The sequence below is a fragment of the Plasmopara halstedii genome (genome assembly GCF_900000015.1).
Source record: "Plasmopara halstedii genome assembly, contig: Scaffold_614, whole genome shotgun sequence".
In the NCBI taxonomy this organism is placed as follows: Eukaryota; Oomycota; class Peronosporomycetes; order Peronosporales; family Peronosporaceae; genus Plasmopara; species Plasmopara halstedii.
Genome location: NW_020187532.1, coordinates 3298280 through 3318418, shown reverse-complemented (window position 1 = coordinate 3318418; position 20139 = coordinate 3298280). Strand labels below are relative to the sequence as shown.

Genomic DNA, 20139 nt, shown 5'->3' with positions numbered 1-20139 from the left:
GCTTGCAGCAGTGCACAGCCGATGGCAAAGTTCGAAGCGTCACAGACGACACTAAAAGAACGATCGGGGTATGGCAACGCCGGTATTGGTGCATGAAGAGAGCTGATGTTGATCCTGTCGAAAGTCTCCCGATGCTCGGTGTCCCAACACCATTCTGTATCCTTCTTTAGGAGATTCTACAATGGCCGTGCCATTTCCGCATTGTTTGCGCTATACTTGTGCAAGTACCAAGGCACTTGCGTATATCCTTTTGGTTTTTTAAAGCTGGCCAGTCCACAATGGCCTTCATCTTAGCGGAGTCCGCTCGAAGGCCATGCTTCCCGATGGAGCTACCTTGAAAAGGAGGGATTTTTCGGAGCCAAAGATGCACTTATCTATAGCGGATTCGTGCACATGCACTCGAGAACCGCTCTCAAATGGACGCTGTGGTCTTCCTCATGTGTCCTCTTGTGCTCTGCACGACTGTGGACGAAAATGTCGAAGTATGTCTGTGCATACGCCCAGTGGGGCCTGAACATCTGCGTCACAAGACGATTAAATGTTGCTGGTGCTGACAGCCCTCGGATCATCACCACCTACTCACAGAGCAAGCCGCTCGAAGTACTCACCGCTGTAAGCGGAATATTAATCGCAAAGCACATCGACCAAATTGAGTGCACTGTACTGTGTACATTCAACCATATTGACCTGGACAACACACGTTTTAGGAATCGGCGTCTGTACCGGAAAGATGGCAGCGTTTAGCTTATTGTAAGCGTAAGCGATACGCCAATTGCCGTTCGGCTTCCGGACACAAAATGTGGGGAAATTTGCTGTCATGCACCATTCCTGCGTCGTGCTTCGTACGGAAGAAGGTGTCAATGACGTCAAACTGAGGGAACATTGGTGTATTACGCAGTACTTGGTTCCGGGAACCAGGCCATTCTCATGACGCACACCTCGGTCTGAAGGTCGGACCGACGGCGGGTCTTTGGGGCGACGTCTTCAAATTTCTGTACCAGAGGATATTACGGATCCGAGGGATCCTTCAGTCCATTTTGTGCGTTCAGCACCCTCTTGGTGTCCTGCAGGACAGCTGCATTTAGAAGCGACGATGAATAAAATAACCTCCTCGTTCGTTCATATAATGACCACCTCGGCTAAATCGTCTGCCTTCAAGGCACCGCCAAACGTTTCGAAGGACATCTCGACCAGCTCAAGAAGAGCACTCACCGCGGGAATAGCCTCACGGGTGACGTCGCCAACTTCCTACCCCATCATACCGTTGACGAGGGTGCATAGCTGTGCGCTATCGTCTACGGTAGACATACCCTGGGTCAGCGTCGACGCCCTGTATCATATACGGCGTCGTCGTTGCCTCTCCCCGGAGGTATGCGTACCGGTGAGACCAGTGGGAATACGCACTCAGTGTCGCCTGTGTCCCCACTTCCTCCTCTTCAGAGCCTTGTGATGTTATAAACAACATCCAACAAAGAGCTAGTCTTCGTCCAGTGAAAAGCGTGCCACTTCACACGCATCTGAAGGGTCTTGCCCAAGATGCCTCTGACCTCGCCCGACCATGCCACGTAAGTAGCAACTGCTTCGATACATGAGCAGCGTCCAGTGGGTTACGCGCCACTACATGTGCATCGCTGAGGCGTCGCTCTCGATGCCTTGGACCTTGGCCGACCATGCCGCTCTTGGCATGCAGCAACTGCTTTGAACTTGACTAGTGCTCAGTGGGCAGCGTGCCGCCCCACGTTCAGTTCGTGAGCCATGCCCGGGACTCCTGTCCGGTTTGACAACTTGGATACTCCGATATCCAGCACATTGACCATCCTGGTCCAGTGCCCGTGCCAATAGCGCTTACACTTTCTAGCATAGGTGGGTTCATGACTCACAAAGGTTCCACCAGGAGACGTGCGCGTAGCGCAGGGGCTTCGACCAATCTATCCATGGTTTATGGTGTTCCAACCATGCCATACCAATGACAGGGTCATACCTTGCATCCAAGTCTAAGATTAGACAGCGTTCCGTGCTATCAAAGTCATGGAACTTGACAACGAGGTCCACAAGGTTCCTCGACACCTTGACACAAGTTCCCCGCGCTAAGCGAACAGTGACAATGTAACTCAATCGCACTTTTAGCGCCTCAGCATACATCTGACTTCCTTCTATCGTGGAGCGCCCCGGAGTAGATAAGGATCTTTCATGGCCCCTCAAAGCCCTTCACGGTTGCTTTCGCGACCAGCAAGCCTGGCTTGCATACACGTTTCGTGCTCAAGAGCACGAAGCTTTTCGGAGCTGGACCCTACTGTCCTCTACCTATTTGAGCCTCAACAGAACTCAGTAGGGCGTCCCGCGCCTACCAAGTGGTTTCGTTTGCCCGCGACGAACCAGAATGGTTGGAAGCAGGGCGTCGGTTGATAGACCTCGACGCGCCATGCACATGGAACAACCAGTTCGAAGGTGACGGATGTCCCCACAGACAAAACACCGTCGGTTGTTCGAGCGCTACCCGGCAGCTCGGCCCCCCCCTTCTCAGCATAATTGAGATACATGGATCAGATCCGCTCAACGAGCTCTGAGGGTGTGCCTTCCAACCGAGTCATTCCGGCTTAAAGTTGAATTTAGCATTCAATGCCACACTCACCGCTTCTTCACAAGAAGAAGGATGCACACGGAAGAAATCCGTTCTGACCACGCCAGTGCGGTGGCCTTCCATGAAGACGGTCATTTCGACCGCCTCGAAGAGCGGATCGGCCGCCATCCTGGCAATGAGAGTACGCACCTCTTGGACGAAATTCTCCAATTCATTCTTGCCCGGTCGGGCGGCAAGGAAACGCGATTGCACGCAATATGCCTAGTTAGGCGGCGAGAACGTTCGTAACAGCTGCAGCTTCAGCTCCGCTTCGGAGGAAAACGGTGCTTCAACCGAAGTACCGCACGTTAGTGCCCATTCTCGCACTCGACCGCCAAGCTGGGAGATAGCTAGAGCCATACGCTATTGCTTATACTGGAGCATGGCGGATGCCAGAGCCACCTTGGCCTCTCTCACCCAGACCAGGAGATTCTCTTTATCCTTACTCTCAAAGGTCTCAACGCTCACCATGAGCGACCTGGGTCGTGAAACGTCATTCCTCGCAAACGGTGGCGTCATGGACGCCGACGTCTTCTGCTGTAGGTGCTCTAGCAGCGCATTTTCATAACTTGAAAATGCCTCTAGGCGTGCGGATATCGCATCAGGTCCTTGCGAAGCAAGGCGTTGCACGCACTCAGGGCCAAGCAGGGACATCAACCTTTTAAGCCTGTCATGCAGCCGTGGGGCAAATTAGAAAAATTCCTTTATCCTCACAGAGGATTAGTCATAACGCCTCAGGTGTAGATTAACCACGAGTGCTACCAAGTGTAGCGGGACTGCCGTAGCTCTTTGTTAGAGAGAGCTTACTAAGGTCATCGACATTGCGCTCTAGATACTACCTGGGAGCTGATCATGCGATAATGGACGCTGGAAAAAGTAGTATTTCTCGTAGGGTATCGTACTTAATATGAGCTCTTGGTGGAAAAGGTAAGCTGCCTCTCATGTCTTCGGTTTTATAAGTCAGCTTCCGTGATTCAGACGTCAGCCTGGCACGAGTTTCAAAGCTTTACTTTGCTAAATACAAAGCATGGCGTTGACGTCAACATGTAGACTCACTACCTTTCGATTTTGATAGAACCTGCTCTGCTCATCCTCGTGATCCGGTTTGTACAGGTGAAGGTCAACTTGAATTCAAAAATTAGGCTGGTCCTCTCTCGTTAGTGAGAACAGCGTTGCGCTTGGAGTAAATGGTTCCTCGTGCCAAGTCGTTTACCGAAAGCTCGGCAACACGGAAAACTTACCGACGTGGTCGCTCAAACTATCGTAACTTCTTGAATTGAGATTCAGCAGATACTGGTTACGGCCCTGGTAAACCCACCTGCCCAGTATCCTTACCTCAAAAAATTGGTCGACCACTTGCTCATCTAGCCGATTCCACCATGGGCAACCTTCATTTCTCGCCTGGCTGGTCCCCCCGGACTCTCTCAGATACGCATACAACGGAGAAGATGACGTCGAGGCTATTCGTTACGTAAAAATTAATTCACCAACCTTAGCAGAAAACGTTTTTTGCCGTTGATGAACAAGAAGACGCTGAAATGTAGCGTGGTGGTCAGCGAAATTTTGCATATATTTGCGGTCATTGAAAAGGCTATCAGCTGTGCCATCAATACTGCGGATTTATTCGACGTGAAGAAAAGGTCTGCCGAGCAGCCGAGAGAAAACCCAAAGACAAATCCCGTGTACGAGGTTGTCATATAATATGCAGACCTTTCCAGACAAGGTTGCCGACCAATAATCAGATGACAGAGGCATTCATCATGAGATTGAAATACTTTCTGGGTACGAAGTGTTGTATTACATGGCAGTGGCCGCTACTAAAAGAAGTCATTGCAATCGACGAGTATTTTGCGTAGCGACAGAAGGCTGATTATGCGTGTGTGAGCAAGTCTCCGCACTGTAGTCCAACCTTCTGTGTATTAAAAGCCACATGTGGTCGGTGCATCTCAACAAATTAAGCGATGCGACCATAACCGCCCAGACCCCGGTCTCACGCAAGCATAGGACCTTTAAAGAATGGTTGGTAGTAACCGTTTCGGGGTGGTCGATCTAAAATATGATTTCTATCAGACACGATATGTTACTAATGGCAGGCAGTACCCCCACTGGTTTGCTTTGTGAATGCTAAGTGATACCATAAGGTTTGAAAAACGCTTTTGCGACCTTCAACAAAGTTGTCACGAATCTTCTTCGTGTATTGAAAGTGTTTGCACCGACGTGATTTGACGCTGTATTCATTCCAGATAAGAAATGGTTGAGAAGGCTGATGCCAATGTTCATCTTGATCGGTTTCGTCATGCCTTCCCGGTTATGCTGGAGAATGAACTCGACGCTAAACTGATAAGTGCATTTTATTTGCTCAAGAGATCCCTATTCTCAGTTGCTTTATGGACAAATATGGTGTTAGTGAAGATCCCGAGGAAGTCAAAGAGCTACCATGACTGGCCTGTGCCAAACAATGTGAAACAGCTGATACAATGGGTGAGCTTGGCCAACTATTCGCACAAATACACGCGCAATTATGCAGCGTTGGTGCAGTTTCTAACGACTTCTTTATGACAGAACGTTGGGCGGGAATGATCAAAAGATCACCAGGCGGTATTTGCCGAAATAAAAATAGCTTTAGAGAAGCTCCTATCCTTGCCATTACAACCACGATAATTCTTTAATGTGATCTGCGATGCAAGTGATTATGCCATCGGTTGTGCGTTAATGCAGCACGACGATGAAGGCTGAAAGCAAGCTTCGTATCAGCCGAGACAGCTCCGGCCCGCGCAACGGAACTATTCAATACGAGAGCTCTAAGCGATGAAGTATGTTTTGGTATAGTTACGTGTGTAGTTGCTAGAAGATGAGTGCCTTGCGATCTATACCGTTCGTGCCTTGCTGCGTACGGCAGTAAAGACTCCTCTTTTATCGCAGAGAATAGCTTGATAATTTTCGTCTTTGCGGAGTACAACTATGTTGTACACTACAAACCAGGCAAGACGAACACCTAAACCGATGCATTGTCAAGACGTCCACGCCATGATCCAAATTCCAGGAGCGAAACCATGTACGGGTCATCATTGCGACAATGCAAATATGTTAAGACGATTCGATTGCAGACTACAACTACAATGCGCGAAAATTATGGAGAGGTACAAGTATGTGTCAAGACTTGATGAGGTACTTCAAGGGCCCTTCCGACAAAGCACTGCAAATTCTTTGCCTCTCGCACAAGATCGCGTGTTCACCGTTTTGATGTACACAATTAATTATTTAAATTATGCTATTAAGCACAGGGATACATCAAGAAGTGTTGTTCCAGCGACGAGAGTCTCCATCGTCGTCTGATCTATAAGTACCATGCCAGCCCTTGGATGGCCATCTCGGACTTGGGATAAAGTTGCGCAGTCTTTCTCGGGATTACTATTGACCGCACATGTATAAGTGGGTGCGCAGGTATGTGAGATTTGCAAGATCCAAAAGTACAAACATCGGGTTCAACTCAGGTCCCACTTCAATGTTTGGCTGGATAGCCGACAGCTCGAAGTCTGTGAATATAGACGTCATATTCAATGACATGCATAAACGCAATGGTATCCACGAGTACAAGGATGAAATGGTTCGCCTTGCGCCTGTTCCGACAACAATCTCTGTCGAGAAAGCATCTGAGGTCTTTAAAAACATTGTTTTTCTTCTCCATGGTCTTCCTGTTGAGATCGTATGTGATCGTGACACCCGTTTCACGTCGAAGTTTTGGCGCAAACTGTACAGATGATTGGGCTCATTGTTCATGTCAACAGTGGCACACCCTGAAATGGAAGGTTGAACAGAGTGTTCGATTTGGGTCTAGAGGATATACTGCGTCGTTACGCTACGTTTTACAAAGAGTTGAATGAGTTTTTACCTCTTGCATATTTGCGCTGGACAAGTCCATACATGTCTCGACAGGCCACCCGTCATTTTGACTGGACTATGAAATTTATTTTAGAGTGCCTGTTTCCATAATGGGCTTGGTCTCTACCTTAAGCGGGAAAGAGATTGTGGCTATGGGAGTCCGAATGCTGTCATCGAGTCAAAAGCAAATTCGTCTCTATGAGACCTCTAACAAGTCATGAGAAACAGCACTTTGATGACTGTTGCGGAGAGACATGCCGTCGTGCGGTTTGTTCGAGACAAGATTGCAAAACTCAAGATTTACAGAAGAAGAAGCAGGGAAGAGCGAAAGGACAAACAAGAATGTATGCTTGGTCAATGATCTTGTACTCTTCAACGCGACAAAGCTGCCTGAAAATATTGTGTCCACTTGTGAAGCAAAAAGCCTATACCAAGATTCATTGGATCATTCAAGGTGTCTAAAATGCAATGGTGATCCTTATACCCTAGCCATGCCCACACGCACACACCTATATCCCACATTTATATGGGTAGGCTAAACTCGTATCATCCAGATGCATTCGCCAGTTAATTTTTTTGTTAGGCGATTGAGCAAACCGCAAAATCTTCTCCACTTCATCGCGGACTAAGACGTTGACAGGGTCCATGCCTAGCAACACAAGGCCAATCACAATGTTTAAAGAGCAGCCAAATAATCATGGTAGAGATCCTTTTGGCGTACCAGCGTCAAGGAATATCGACCTTTTTGCTGATACTAACGCGTGAAGGAGAAAATAATACTCAGCACTCACCGGATCACCTTGAGAACATAGTCTGCCTCATCAACGAAGCACAAAAATATAAAATATCTCACGAGTCTTCTCGTCCTTGCGAAGTCGAACAAGTTCATGATGAAATTATTAAAGCATTATTTGAAACGAAATTTCAAAGCCGAGCATCAAGCGAAACCAATTGTCAAAACGTCGAAATTCGCATTCTGCTCTATAACAAGGTTTGAAAGGCTTTCAAAACAATCTTCAAGCGTTGAGCAACGCTGCTGGGATGTCTTGATCTGCCTACGATGGGCGCTAAACCGCTTTTACAGTCCCTTCTACCTCAGCTATAAGACTCTCCTGGAGAGTATGGTCGGGTGGATGAGACGATGGTCGATCGCAAGAATCGGTAGACATATTATCGTGGAATAACAAGCCGTTGATCCACCAACGCTTCTACAGAATTTGGCGGCGCGGCTTTCAAGTAAACTTGACGAGGGGACCTTAATTGGCCCTTGACTCCGTATACCGCGTTGTGGCTCACAGCTATGAGTTTTGCTTGCATTTTGCAAGAGGCAACGCCACGACGACCGGTGCTGGGTTTTGCTCGGTCGCTTTCGGAAATTCTACCAGCGCCGACTCGAAAAAGTAGAATGTCAGTCTTGTTCTCATTATCAAGACACACAAACGTTCGTGAAGAGTCCGGCTTGCCGGGTTGTCTTGGGCGAAGAACGCTTGACATGTTCATCGGATCGCTTCACCGCTGATCGAAAAGCGAACTGCTCTTTAAAGACTGTACAAGTATATAGTACTTCTGACATTGAGGAAGGGGTGGTGTCCGATAATTCTTTTTTCTTTAAAAGATGTGGAATTGTATGACCGCACGCGGAAAACTTGGTTGGGCGGTGCGAGTCTTCGCAGTCCTGTCGCTTGAAGGTTACCGTGACGGGTATGTCTCGCAATCAGTGATAGTGCCCACTCTCGCGCTCAAACGCTTTGCTTGGGATCGTCAGCGCAACGCTCTGTTGCTTTGTATGGATAAGGGCCACATTGGCTGTATCAGCATCTCGTATTCAAAGTAGAATATTTGCCTTGACTTGTAACAAAAAGCCACCTTGATGTCCAGAGATGTGTCGGATCCGATTGATCTTCGACAGATGTTTTGTTTAGCGAAGACGTTTTCGGACATGTCCAAATAATACAATTTCGTAGCTAGTGATTAGCGATATAAATTATAGGGGCCTTGGACCACCAACTACATGACTTATCCAGTCCAAGTATCGACAGAAGCTTGTTAAGCGTCTCGTTACGCCGGAAGACGGATACGTGATAATACTATGCATTATGTACAAAGAACTACCATTTTCTTTTGACTCGGTAACCGGAATGGTGACAAATGACTATTAACCATCCCTATACAGCACGGCATGAGACTTATATTTCCGCAGTCTTCGTCTAGTGGATAACGTGCCACCCCACGCGCACCACAAGGGCCTCGCCCTTGGACAATACGAACACACATACCCGTCTATACTTTCCGCCGCTGATCGGCTGATTTTTAGGACTTTCTGTCATCGTCCCTTCAAAGAGCGCAAAAAGACTGGTTTTCTATGCCACCCCTGACACTGATCTCAGCAATGGTTGGTCAGATAGTGATTGTATTTCTTTTTTTAAATATAAAAACTTATTTTGCTTGCTAGTAGAAATAAACAATTAAATCCCTCAAATTTTATTCTGAATCATGTCATATTTAGTGACCATCAAGTCGACGTTGGAAACTCTAATTTTGGCAATTTCCTTACGCGACAGCTGTATCAGTATTTAATGTAGTAGAGGTAGCAGAAGTAGCAGACGAAGCAAGAGTATAATTCGAATAGGAGGCAACAAAGTAACCCTATCGTAATTTTTGTTTTGAAAAGTTACAATCGATAGATGCACACTTTATGGGTGTAATTTAAGTTACCTTTACGTCTCGTAAACATTTCTGTAACTTTTAAAGAGAGCTTACTTTATCCGAGTAATCACAATGATTCGTAAGAGTGATGGTTTTTAAGTAGTAAGAAAAGTTATATACACAAAAGATGTCGACTGCGCAACAAAGTTTGTGCTGTATCGAAGCATATTGCTATTGTTTTGTTAACTTACCAGAGCAGAATACCTCATTTCTTCTAGATGCTTGAAGATGGCGGTTTTCTTCAAATCATAATCAGAAGATTGTTTCAAATACGCTTCGTAAAAATGCCAGATAAATGAAGAAGAAATTGAAGGTAAAAGAGTTCAGCTAGTTCATCAAACTATAGGATGCAACCAATTCCGAGATGAAAAGCTTTTGCTCAACGATCGCAAAGAGAAGACGCTGGAGGTGGCAATTGTGCACATACCTTCAAAGTCTAAAGCGATTAGTGCGTTCGAGCAAATACGGCTCGAACGCGAAAGAATTATTGAGCAAGCTTCAAAGAGACCTCTCAAACGTTTTGGTTTCAAGTCGAGACTCTTTTTTAATGGTCGATTCGTATTGAATGAGTCTAAATTGGGTCTTCAAAGGCTTTTTTCTTTTGTATTTCGCTCTCATACAGTCGAACACCGCGTGATAAAACCACTGCATGTCGACAATAGAGTCTTGGCTTTGAGTTGCCAGGCGGTTTTGCAACAAAACGACATTATCAAGCCCTTGAGACATTTAGGGAGGAGATGGAGGCCATAGCCAGAAGCGAGCGACTAAACAGCTTTTTTTCTAAAAACGAAGTCACCACCTCAGAAGTATTTCGATTATTTAGATATTGGATTCTTTGGAGTCTTCAAATTTTTTTTTCACTGGCTCAGATTCTGCAAGAGATGCAGGACAGAGATAAGCCATACGATCCAAGACTTTACAATTCGTTACTTGATGTTATGGTCGCATCGAATCCAGAACGAAACTGGATGGAATTGCTTGAATCGATTGAGGGTTTTCCGGGTCTCATAAAATATCGTTTCAGATCTAAGTGCCACAGCCAGATTGCGATGTTTAGCAGCGTAAGTGAAAAAAAGAAGCTCTTTGATCATACAACTTAACACCGGTCTAGCTACGCGACGACAAAGCAATATTGCGCGAGGAGATAGCCGTCAAATTGCGAGTGGAGAAGGTAGAAAGGCTACAAAAGGTGCAATCCTGATTGCTAAAGGTCCAAGCAGACAAGTTTGAGAAAATGAAATTGGAACCACGCGAGAAGAAGCAAACAATGCGTAAGGATCACATTGTGGTGAGGAAGCGGGAAATTTTGGCAGGAGTCAACATCAAGTCGGTAATCTGGAACAGTGATTCAAATTAATCCGTCTAGACAGAGCTATCCAGATAAATCTTGATAGATATCTTCTTTGGCCGATTAAGTTACATCCTTTTTTTTATCAGTGTATTTTAGAACGATCATTGTGTATATGGGGACGGTAATTGGCAGCAGCACTGTTATAATCTATTCGACAATTCTACAAACGTCCAGGGTTGATCTACTTCTGTTCTATTTCCTCACACACTGGCAAGGTGATAGAACAATAGGGAGTCCAGTAATAAAAAAATAGCACTATATAAAAGCTTGGTAATTTAGTCACCGCAGCGCGAAGCCATGACCCAACCAAGTACGACAACTGTGTACACGCTTGGTACTGCGCAGGTGAACGTTAACGGGTTGTACTGCCACAACCTCATTTGGTTACTCCATGGGTTACGAATTGGAATAATAATGATAAAACTTAATTATTACATAACGTTTGATTTTACCGGGTACATACATGGTGTAAACGAAGCTACACAGGTATGTGGACCTTAATTAAGTACCGTGGTAAAGTAACGATATCCGAGCGATGGGCTGTTCAAAGAAGAGGTCTGTAAGGTAATGAGGTAAATGATGAGTACGTGTATTCATTAGTAACTTGAGCTAGTTATATTGTATTCGAAATATACCACGCTATAATTTGAGCAGTGCTAAGTATTAGGGACCACATTTGGTTACTCTTCCTATTTGAGTCAACAGATTTTATCTGTATAAGATGCGACGCTTAAATTGTCGTAGTCTTTGTCGAAAGCTACAACATCAACTTAATCATAACTAAATCAATTTTGTGTTAGGAGACGGATTTGTTCTTACAGATCTTTCGTATCCCAACTGATATTCGTCAGGTTACAGTCAAAGTTACGCGAAAGTCATAGAATAGAATCTATTTGGTCATTACTAGGATAAAGACTGGGTATTTTAGAGCGCTAGGACTTCCTACCGCCATTGTACCTCTGACTTACAAGCTACAAGCTTATACTCACTTATCGATTGATGGACTGTAAAAGTCCAGAAGTATTACTTGTAAGACCAAGTCACGACGTTGCCTGTAATGTTAAGTCTATCATACAGTAGAAAATGTGCGAAGAGCTTGAATTGATAGCTTAGTTAAAACTCGATGTTTCATTACTGGCTTAGTCATTCACCGACATAGGATGACCTTTAAGATTTAGAAAATGTATAGTTTCAATGTAAGCAAAATTGATATCGTCAGAGTTTGTCGAGCCACAAAAAGTTTTCAGCGACTTGTTGCCGATATCGACCAAATTACATACTGGTAATCTTTCAAGACAATCGGGAAATTAAGGTCATATGTTGCGCAAAAATAGACCATAACGCATATTTAAAAGAAAAACTTCAGCTTTAAATAAATTTTGAGCAACTTATTATTAAAAATGTAATACTAAAATACTAGCATTACATTCACAAAGTACGAGGCGTACACGGTCTAGAACGATTCGTTTTGAGCGGTTGCCCATCGTGGTGCATCGCCGACAAAGTTTGCAAAGTCGGGATTGCCACCTTTTCTTTGAAGCCTTTCGTCCAGTCGCTTGTAAAATAGCCACAAAATATCAAACCGAATAAATGGCGACTTTCTTTCTGAACCGGCTCCTTCTCTCTTTCTTATTATCCTGTCAAACGGCACATTTCTTAAACTAATCACCATTATAAAAAAATAAATTTACGACCTTTCAATTTTAATCCCTCGTCAAATTTAAATTACTCATAGGATTGTTGTAAAGGATGGACCTTGCTATGATCTGTACGTCATGTTTGTCACTATACTACTCCAGTTTCTGCTTTGTTGTGTTGTAAAGGCTCAAGACCGAGCTCAGCCATTGGCGTTCCATTCCTTGTCTCTACGGAGTAGCACTCTTGTCTCCTCTCCCTTGGTCATGAATGGCTCGTCCGTGAGGCGACCTAGGATGCTACAAAATTGGACGAGACGCAATCTCGTGTTAGTGTTTCTTGTACTAATGATACACTCGAATCCAGTCGCGACGGCATCTTGTGAAAACGCTAGTACTTTAGTAGAAGGCGAATTAGATGCAACGGCTATTGTCTACGATGAGAATTGCAACGCACGCAGTTTTCAAGTCGTGAGGAATTCCGTAGTTGAAAGAAGTTTAAATCTTTCGAATTTGAATGTTATAGATGTCAAGAGCTATCCACGCGTTTATCAATTGTAAGTGAATGAGAATTGAGTGGTTTGATCAAAAGATTAATTCAAGGTTATGCTGTAGGTTACTCAACAATAATGAACTCGAGATATTTGCGCCTGTTGACTTGGACAATGACATGGAAGCTTTGTACGTGTAGAATTGTTCCTAACACACTCATAAGGTTTTGTCCTGATATTATTATTGCTTTTTCACAGAGAGTTGGCCAATAACTATATTACAAATTTAACAAAGTCACACTTTCCACGACGATTAAGTTATTTAGACCTGAGCTCGAACTCAATTTCGACGCTTTCAACATCAACACCATGGCCAGAATCAGGAGAATTACAAACGCTGCTACTTCATGGAAATTCTCTTAATTCTGTGAGCGCTGAAACATTTTCATCATTAGTTGCATTGCAATCTTTGTACGTGAAATAAACAAGAAAAATTATTGTGTACGACAAGCTCAGAGTTTGTATGATGACAGATCATTATCAAATACCGGCATTACGAATCTGGACAAATTGAGGCTCCCAGTGTCATTGCGTACACTTAATATAAGCAAGAATTCATTTACAAGCGCATCTACAAATTTTTCTAACTTACCAACGGCACTCCAGCATCTGTGCGTACCAATATTTTTTGCAATAATTGACATTTATTGACATTTCTTTTAATGTTATGGATTTGAAATATAGGGATCTGAGTGACAATTTACTTACAGTCTTTCCAACAATTGTCTCTGCACTCACAACACTTGTTGAGCTGTACGTACAGAATTCTTGTCATCATTTCGATTTCAAACTGTCATTCTCATAAGTTTCATGCAGGAATCTTGAGTCAAATGGAATTAAAGAAATTTATGGAGTCACCTTTGCTTCGACGCTTCGAAAAATCTACTTAAACGACAATCCACTTTCAACAATTGAAATTTGTCGCTCGGATGTGAGTGTGTTTCAAAGTTTAATTGATTTTGTTGCTCCATCCTCCATTTCAAGCTCATGTACCAATTCGAAAGCAAAAAGCGAAGAAATTCAAGGTGTTTCTTTTTGTGTATTAGAAGATGACGACTGTATGATCACATCAATCTCTGATGTTGGAAGTGGAAGTATTGAAAATCATGACAGTACAAATTCAAGTGCTACGACTAATGAATCAGAAACAAATTCAGACGTTTCGATATTCTCAGCTGAATCGATTAGCATCATTGGTGGTCTCTTTCTTGCTATTGGTATTCTATCAACTGTTTTAATCTGTGGATTTCTTTACTACAAACGAAGAAATAAAACAAATGACAATCCATCGCATTCTGCAGCAAGGAAAGTGAATCAAGAACGTCGTTATGGAAGCAGTGGAAGTAATTTTATCGTCTTAACATCAGGTGAACGCACTGCACGAGCTATTGGAAATAATCAATACGAATATCGCGATGTTGATGGAAAAAATGGGAATAATAGTTCATATGGAGACAATAGTACAAAAACACCAAGTGGGGATACAGTATGGAATGTTTACGAAAGTCCATTAGACAAATATCATCCTGTGGCTCTTCTTGAATCAAGTCCAAAGAGCAGCAGTTTCTTTGGAGCGAGTACAGTTTCTTTACAAGCACGTAGCAAGATCAAGAGCAAGATTAATCTTGATGATCTTCTTGTGTTTGAGATTCCACCCGAAGAGATTCAAATGCGACGTGCACTTCACATGTCAATGTCTAAGAAAAGTAGTAAAGCTGCATTAGCATTAAGTTCTGTGGGCGTCGGTAATGTACGTAAAGTAGATACAGCTCTCTTTCTGGCGGAATATCAAGGATATAAAGTTGTAATTCAAGCGCTCATGCGGTCAAAGAAACGTTTGGAACAACATTTTGTGGAGCAAATTCGTCTTGCTGCATCACTTGATCATGCATCCATCGTTCACTTTATTGGTATCACTACTGGCTGTAGTACATCAACTAGTCGCAATCGTGGAAGTAGTGCAGCAGCTCAACTTGCTTCGTATGCTAGCAATGGTCCAAAACCTAATTTCAATGAAAGTCGAAGCAAACATACAACTATGGGTGCACCAGCATGGCATCTTGGCGTTGTTTTTGAGTACATGCAATACGGTTCTCTTGCTTCAATGTTTGAAGCTGAACGTCATCGTCGTGAAGGCAAAGGATTTTATCCAAACAAAAGCATAGCAACAACTATTGGTAGCGGGAATGGAAATATCTTTAGTTGGTATCCAGTATTTGCGAATTCAAGCGCAAGTGTAAATGCGAATCCAAATGCTGATTGGCGTTGTAAATTATCAATTGCGTTGGATGTGGCTATGGGTTTAGTCTACCTTCATGCGAATAATTATGCACATGGTAGAATATGTGCTCATAAAGTCTTGGTTAATGAACAAGGAGAAGCAAAGTTGAGTGCAATGGACATTTTATTACCTTCGGATCTATTGTCGAAAAAAGGGGAACTTCATCATACAGCTGACGATTTTCGGGAATCTTTAATAGAGAATGCTCGATGGACGATGCAGAAAATTACATCAAGAGTTGGAAAAAAACCAACTACTAGCAATCTTGGACGTAGTAGATATGCGAATAATAGTGGAGAGAGCAATGTGAGTGAGATTAGTGGTGCCACGTTTGATGAGAATCATAGTCCACATGATCAAAATATCGTATCTGATGAAACATTAGATAAATTTGACGAAACTCGAGGTAATGGAGGTGCTTGTATCTCAGCTCAACGAGATGATGTTTACGCATTTGGTACGTTTTTGTGGGAACTTGACACAATGATTGCTGTAGAGGAAGATTTGGCAAGTTTACGGGCTCCAACTGGTACTGGTGGTAATTCTCAACTTTTAAAATTCTCATCAGATTGTCCAATGGAGTTACAAGAGCTTGCTCGACAGTGTTGGCATGAAATACCAACCGAGCGTCCAGATGCTATTGATGTTCAAGAAGAATTGGTTCGAGTTTTAGAAGGTCGTCTTACAACAACTGGTCAAGTGCAACCTAATTGGACACGACCAAGTTACGTAAGTGATACTAGTGCATTAAGTGTTTTATCAAGCTCCGAATTGTCGTCAAATATGTCGAGTGCACGAACTCGTAAAGATGTTTCGATGGCTGATCTTTAGATCTTGATATTTGAACATGTTACTACTTCTTTTTTGGTGTTATTTTGATAGACATGGTATGTTTTATTGTGTCTTTTTAAGTTATGAAAAATATAACAAGAATTTTCAAATCTAGATTCGAAATGACAAGAATTTCGAAGATTCGATCGGTGTTAATGTTCATTAAGCGCGAGTGGCTATCAGCTGCGGTAAAGTGTGTAAAGTATTGTACCTACAGACATGAGACGAGAGTAAATGCAGTGGAGATGATTAGGCAGCTGATTTATGCTTCCAAAACTTCGATAGTATGTTTAAGTATTCTTAGAGATTAGAAACTATCAAATCTAAAAAAGAAACCGAATAACTCCTATTCTGCCTCTCTAACTATGTAAAACAACAGTATTGAAGTAGAAGGTCGCCAGTTTGACGTCTCTGGTCCCTGCGGGAATTCCAACCTGTATTTTCCATTAAGTACCTCTTTTTACAGGCCAACGAAACGAAAAACTTGGCATTTCATCCCTATGTAATGAAATTACCAATGGAAACACAAATGCTAGATTACACTTTATCTATCCAAATTACATCAATAAAACAAGGTTATCATCCTCTAACAATAACTTTTCCAGCATTTTAATATAAAGCTTACGATACGACAACAGCGTAACCATCTGGCGTACTGAGTTATGCCTTATCCGAAAAATTAGCCCCCAGTCTCAATTGAGCTATACAACAGACAAATGAAATTTTTAAACACTTTACTTCGACTTTCGAAAGCGTCGGCTCTCGCTCTGTCTCGGGTCACTCAATCTCAACGTTCTGATTCAGGACATCGCACTACCTTTGTTAATCTTGATGGTAAACTATATACTTTGTGATTCTTGAAGGTGATCTGGGTCTTTTGGACGTGACTTTCTGTAATTCATTCGCCAGTGTTAAGAATGGATTGCAGCCGCTTCCAATGTGTATTCTTGTAAGATATCAATGCACGAAATACAAAGATTTTAACGAGACGAAACAAGACAACGGCATGAAAGAGGAAAAACCGAGAGGAAATGAAATGTCAAATGCTAGATGCAGATTTAAAGGTGGCACTTGATCGAAAAACGAGACTGCGGATGGAGTTAGAGAATGATACGATCACTCGTGAGGTGATTGAGCAGGCAAAGTGCGAGTTGGGTGAATCTCTTCAATTTCAGCGATTGTGATCGTCAAGAAGGCTGTGATATTTCTACTGACACCTGAGAATGCTTACAAGGCTTCGCTACAAAGTGCTTCTGCAGATAATATGGTTGATTGGCACCTTCACCGTCACCTCGGACGATCTCCAGCGGTGCATCATTTCCAGATTTTCATGTAGGCATCGTATTCAAGAAAAATTACATCAGAAATGGCTTAGAAAGCAATTCATGCGCATGTACGTCCAAGTCGAACTTTGTTACGGAAAGACACACGGGATGAAAGATATGAAAGAAAAGCAACTGCTCTTCTGTTTCGTATGTGGTAACCTGTATCTTGTCGTGAGCAATCTCTGGTAGTGAGCAATAGCAAAATTGAAGCCACGTTGGGACTGTGTTTGATTAGAAGGTAAAAACCGAAGTGAATATATTTAGGTCCTGAGTTCGCTACTCTGCGCTACCTCTATGCCTGTCCATCTAGATCCCCTTAGAAGCTTCTATATTATCTAGACCAATGAACGCCAACCATTATGTAATTACTTACTGTGACGTGCTCGTAAATATGATGACGTCATCTTGTTCAACATGCATTCAGCGGTGTAATCTCAACACTCCCACTCACCGCTAATGCTGCGTGTCTTTGTCGCTGACTTGACCTAGTTTCCGGAGGCTTCGCGCGGAAACTTTAGCATCTTGGTTCCAAGTGCCTTCGTCAGCAAATCCGCAAACTGCCTCTTCGTGTCAACATAATCAATCTCCGACAGTCCTCCTTACACGTTCTCGCAAATAAAGTGGTACTTGATGTCTATATGCTTCGTCCTAGCGTGATATCCAACATTATTGGCTAACGCGATCGCACCTTGGTTGTCTTTCCAAACCTGTGTTCCTCAACTTGCTCGCGTCCCATGTCTCTTAGCATCGCCCGCGTCCGGAGAACTTCCTGCGTGCAAAGACTAAGAGCCATATACTCAGCTTCCGCTGAACTTAGTGGAACTGTCCGCTAGTATTTCGATTTGAATACTGCTGGTGCGCTCGCAATCATGACCATAACTTCCGAAACCGAACGTCTGTCATCGGTGTTGCTGCCCAATCTGCATCCGAGTATGCCTTAACCGCAACGCTCCCACTTTCTCAGTCGACGATCCCAATTTGGCTCGCAGTCTTCAAGTACCTTACCACTCGAATTGCTGCGCCTCAATTTTGTAGTTCCGGGTTCTCCAAAAATCGTGATAGCTGAGTTACCACGTACGCAATATCCTGTCGAGTATATGTCGTTATGTACAGGAACCATCCAAACAAAGAGCGATAAGGTCTGGATCGCATTGCCGACCGTTTCTCTTCCGTTGTTGGTGACTGCTTTGATGACAGCTTCAATACTGATGCGCATGGGCTATCCACGCTTTTGGCATCTTGTAGCGAGTCGGCTTGATCATCAAAGTTCCAGCTGACCTGTCGTGATCGATTTCCATCCCAAAATAAATTCTGCCTTACCCAACTCCTTCATCTTGTAAGCATTTTTGAGTACGTCCTTGACTTGATTTATTTCTTCGCTGGTTCTTGCTGCGATAATCATGTCATCCAGATATAGTTCAACGTGGACAAACCCTTTATTCGTGCTCTTGACATAAACACATTGATCTGCCCCGCAACTCTTGAAGCCATTCCCCACGAAGACACGATGAATCATCTTTTTCCAAGCACTTGCTGCATGTTTCAGTCCGTAGATAGCCTTCTTTAGTTGACATAATCCTTGATATTGTTGACACCTAGCGGAACTTCCATAAAAACGTTGTCCGTCAACACGCTGTTGAAAAAAGCCGTATCGACGTCCAGCTGATCCATTTGATAGTCGCATTCAGCACATACTGCGAGAATTATCCGGATTGAATTCATGTTGGCGACCGGAAAATAAGTCTCGAAAAAGTCGGCGCCATGCTTTTGCTTGAATCCTTTTGCGGCCAGTTGTGTTTGTATCGCACGACATCGCCATTTTGATCATGCTTCTTGGGAAAAACCCATCGTGATCCAATTGTGCGTTGAATCTTTTCTCGTGGCTTCCATGTCCACGTTCCGACTCTTCGTCAACTGAGCCGTTCCTTATCTTTAGCACCAGCTCCCGTCTTGCTATTGTTCGCTCCACTTCAGGCCGAAACACCAAACGATCTTCGTGTTGCACTTGGGTCGGTTGATGATACTCCATAAGCTCAAGTCTGTTTATTACAGGGCTCTCAGAATGCATTAGCCGCTGTACATCGATGCTTGGCGCGTGATCGATATCATCCAATTCGACATCCGCAACTGGCTCTTCGACAACTTCCATCGGATCGTCAAGAACTGGCTGTCGATCCACTTGATACTGTACCTTCACTTCATCACCATCCTTCATTACTTGAATGATTCGATCCGGCTTGACCTCTTGCGTGTCGCAAATACCGCCCATCTCACGCTCATCCAACTTCGCAGAGCCATTCACGTTGATCTTGGCATTCTTCAAGTCAAACACGCGATAGCCCTTGACATTCTCTGCGTAGCCGAGAAACATAGACTTGAAGCTCTTGGGTTCCAGTTTGGGTCGTTTCACATCGTTAATGTGAGCGTAGCCGTGCGAATCAAACACGCTCAAGTGATCCATTTGAGGCTTCATCTTGAAAAGCCAGCTCGTAGGGTGTGATGCCTGGATGGGCCGTATTGCTGGAACGGTGAGTTAAATAAACCGCGGTGTTTACCGCTTCTGCCCACCATGCCGTCGAGACGCTCTTGTAATGCAACATGCTGCGGGCCTTCTTCATGATTCATACGCTCCGCCACTTCGTTCTGCTGAGGGCTGTATGGAACGGAACGCTGGTGTACAATGCCGTTCTGTTGACATATTCCGGTAATTGTCTTGTTTACGAATCCGGTTCCGTTGTCAGATCGTAAATACCTCAGTCGCGCGCCCCATTGGTTCGCGTAAAGCGTCAAAAACTCCTTGAACTTGCCAGCCACTTCACTCTTGCTCTCGATTTTTAGAAATCGCCACATATCTTGAAAAATCATCCACAAACCTAAAAATGTACTTGGCACCACCCTTCATGGAAGTCCTCATAGGCGCCATGACATCGGTGTGTACGCGCTCCAGCACACGTTTCA

General features: G+C 43.9%; 2 protein-coding genes across 2 annotated transcripts; one reads left to right on the top strand and one right to left on the bottom strand.

The window, feature by feature from the left end:
* Positions 1-12460: 12460 nt before the first annotated feature.
* PHALS_12618 (tkl protein kinase) lies at positions 12461-16022 on the top strand (the record flags this gene model as incomplete). The annotated part of the gene is made up of 9 exons (XM_024728207.1): positions 12461-12522; positions 12589-12750; positions 12809-12874; positions 12943-13155; positions 13218-13355; positions 13429-13497; positions 13561-15827; positions 15908-15912; positions 15972-16022. The coding sequence occupies 9 exons, from the start codon at positions 12461-12463 to the stop codon at positions 16020-16022; spliced, it is 3033 nt and encodes a 1010-aa protein (XP_024578707.1).
* A 2420-nt stretch (positions 16023-18442) lies between these two features.
* On the bottom strand, positions 18443-19642 carry PHALS_12617 (FOG: Transposon-encoded proteins with TYA, reverse transcriptase, integrase domains in various combinations; the record flags this gene model as incomplete). The annotated part of the gene is made up of 2 exons (XM_024728206.1): positions 18443-18843; positions 18913-19642. 2 exons carry the CDS (start codon positions 19640-19642, stop codon positions 18443-18445), a joined length of 1131 nt encoding a protein of 376 aa, XP_024578706.1.
* Between the last annotated feature and the right edge of the window lie 497 nt (positions 19643-20139).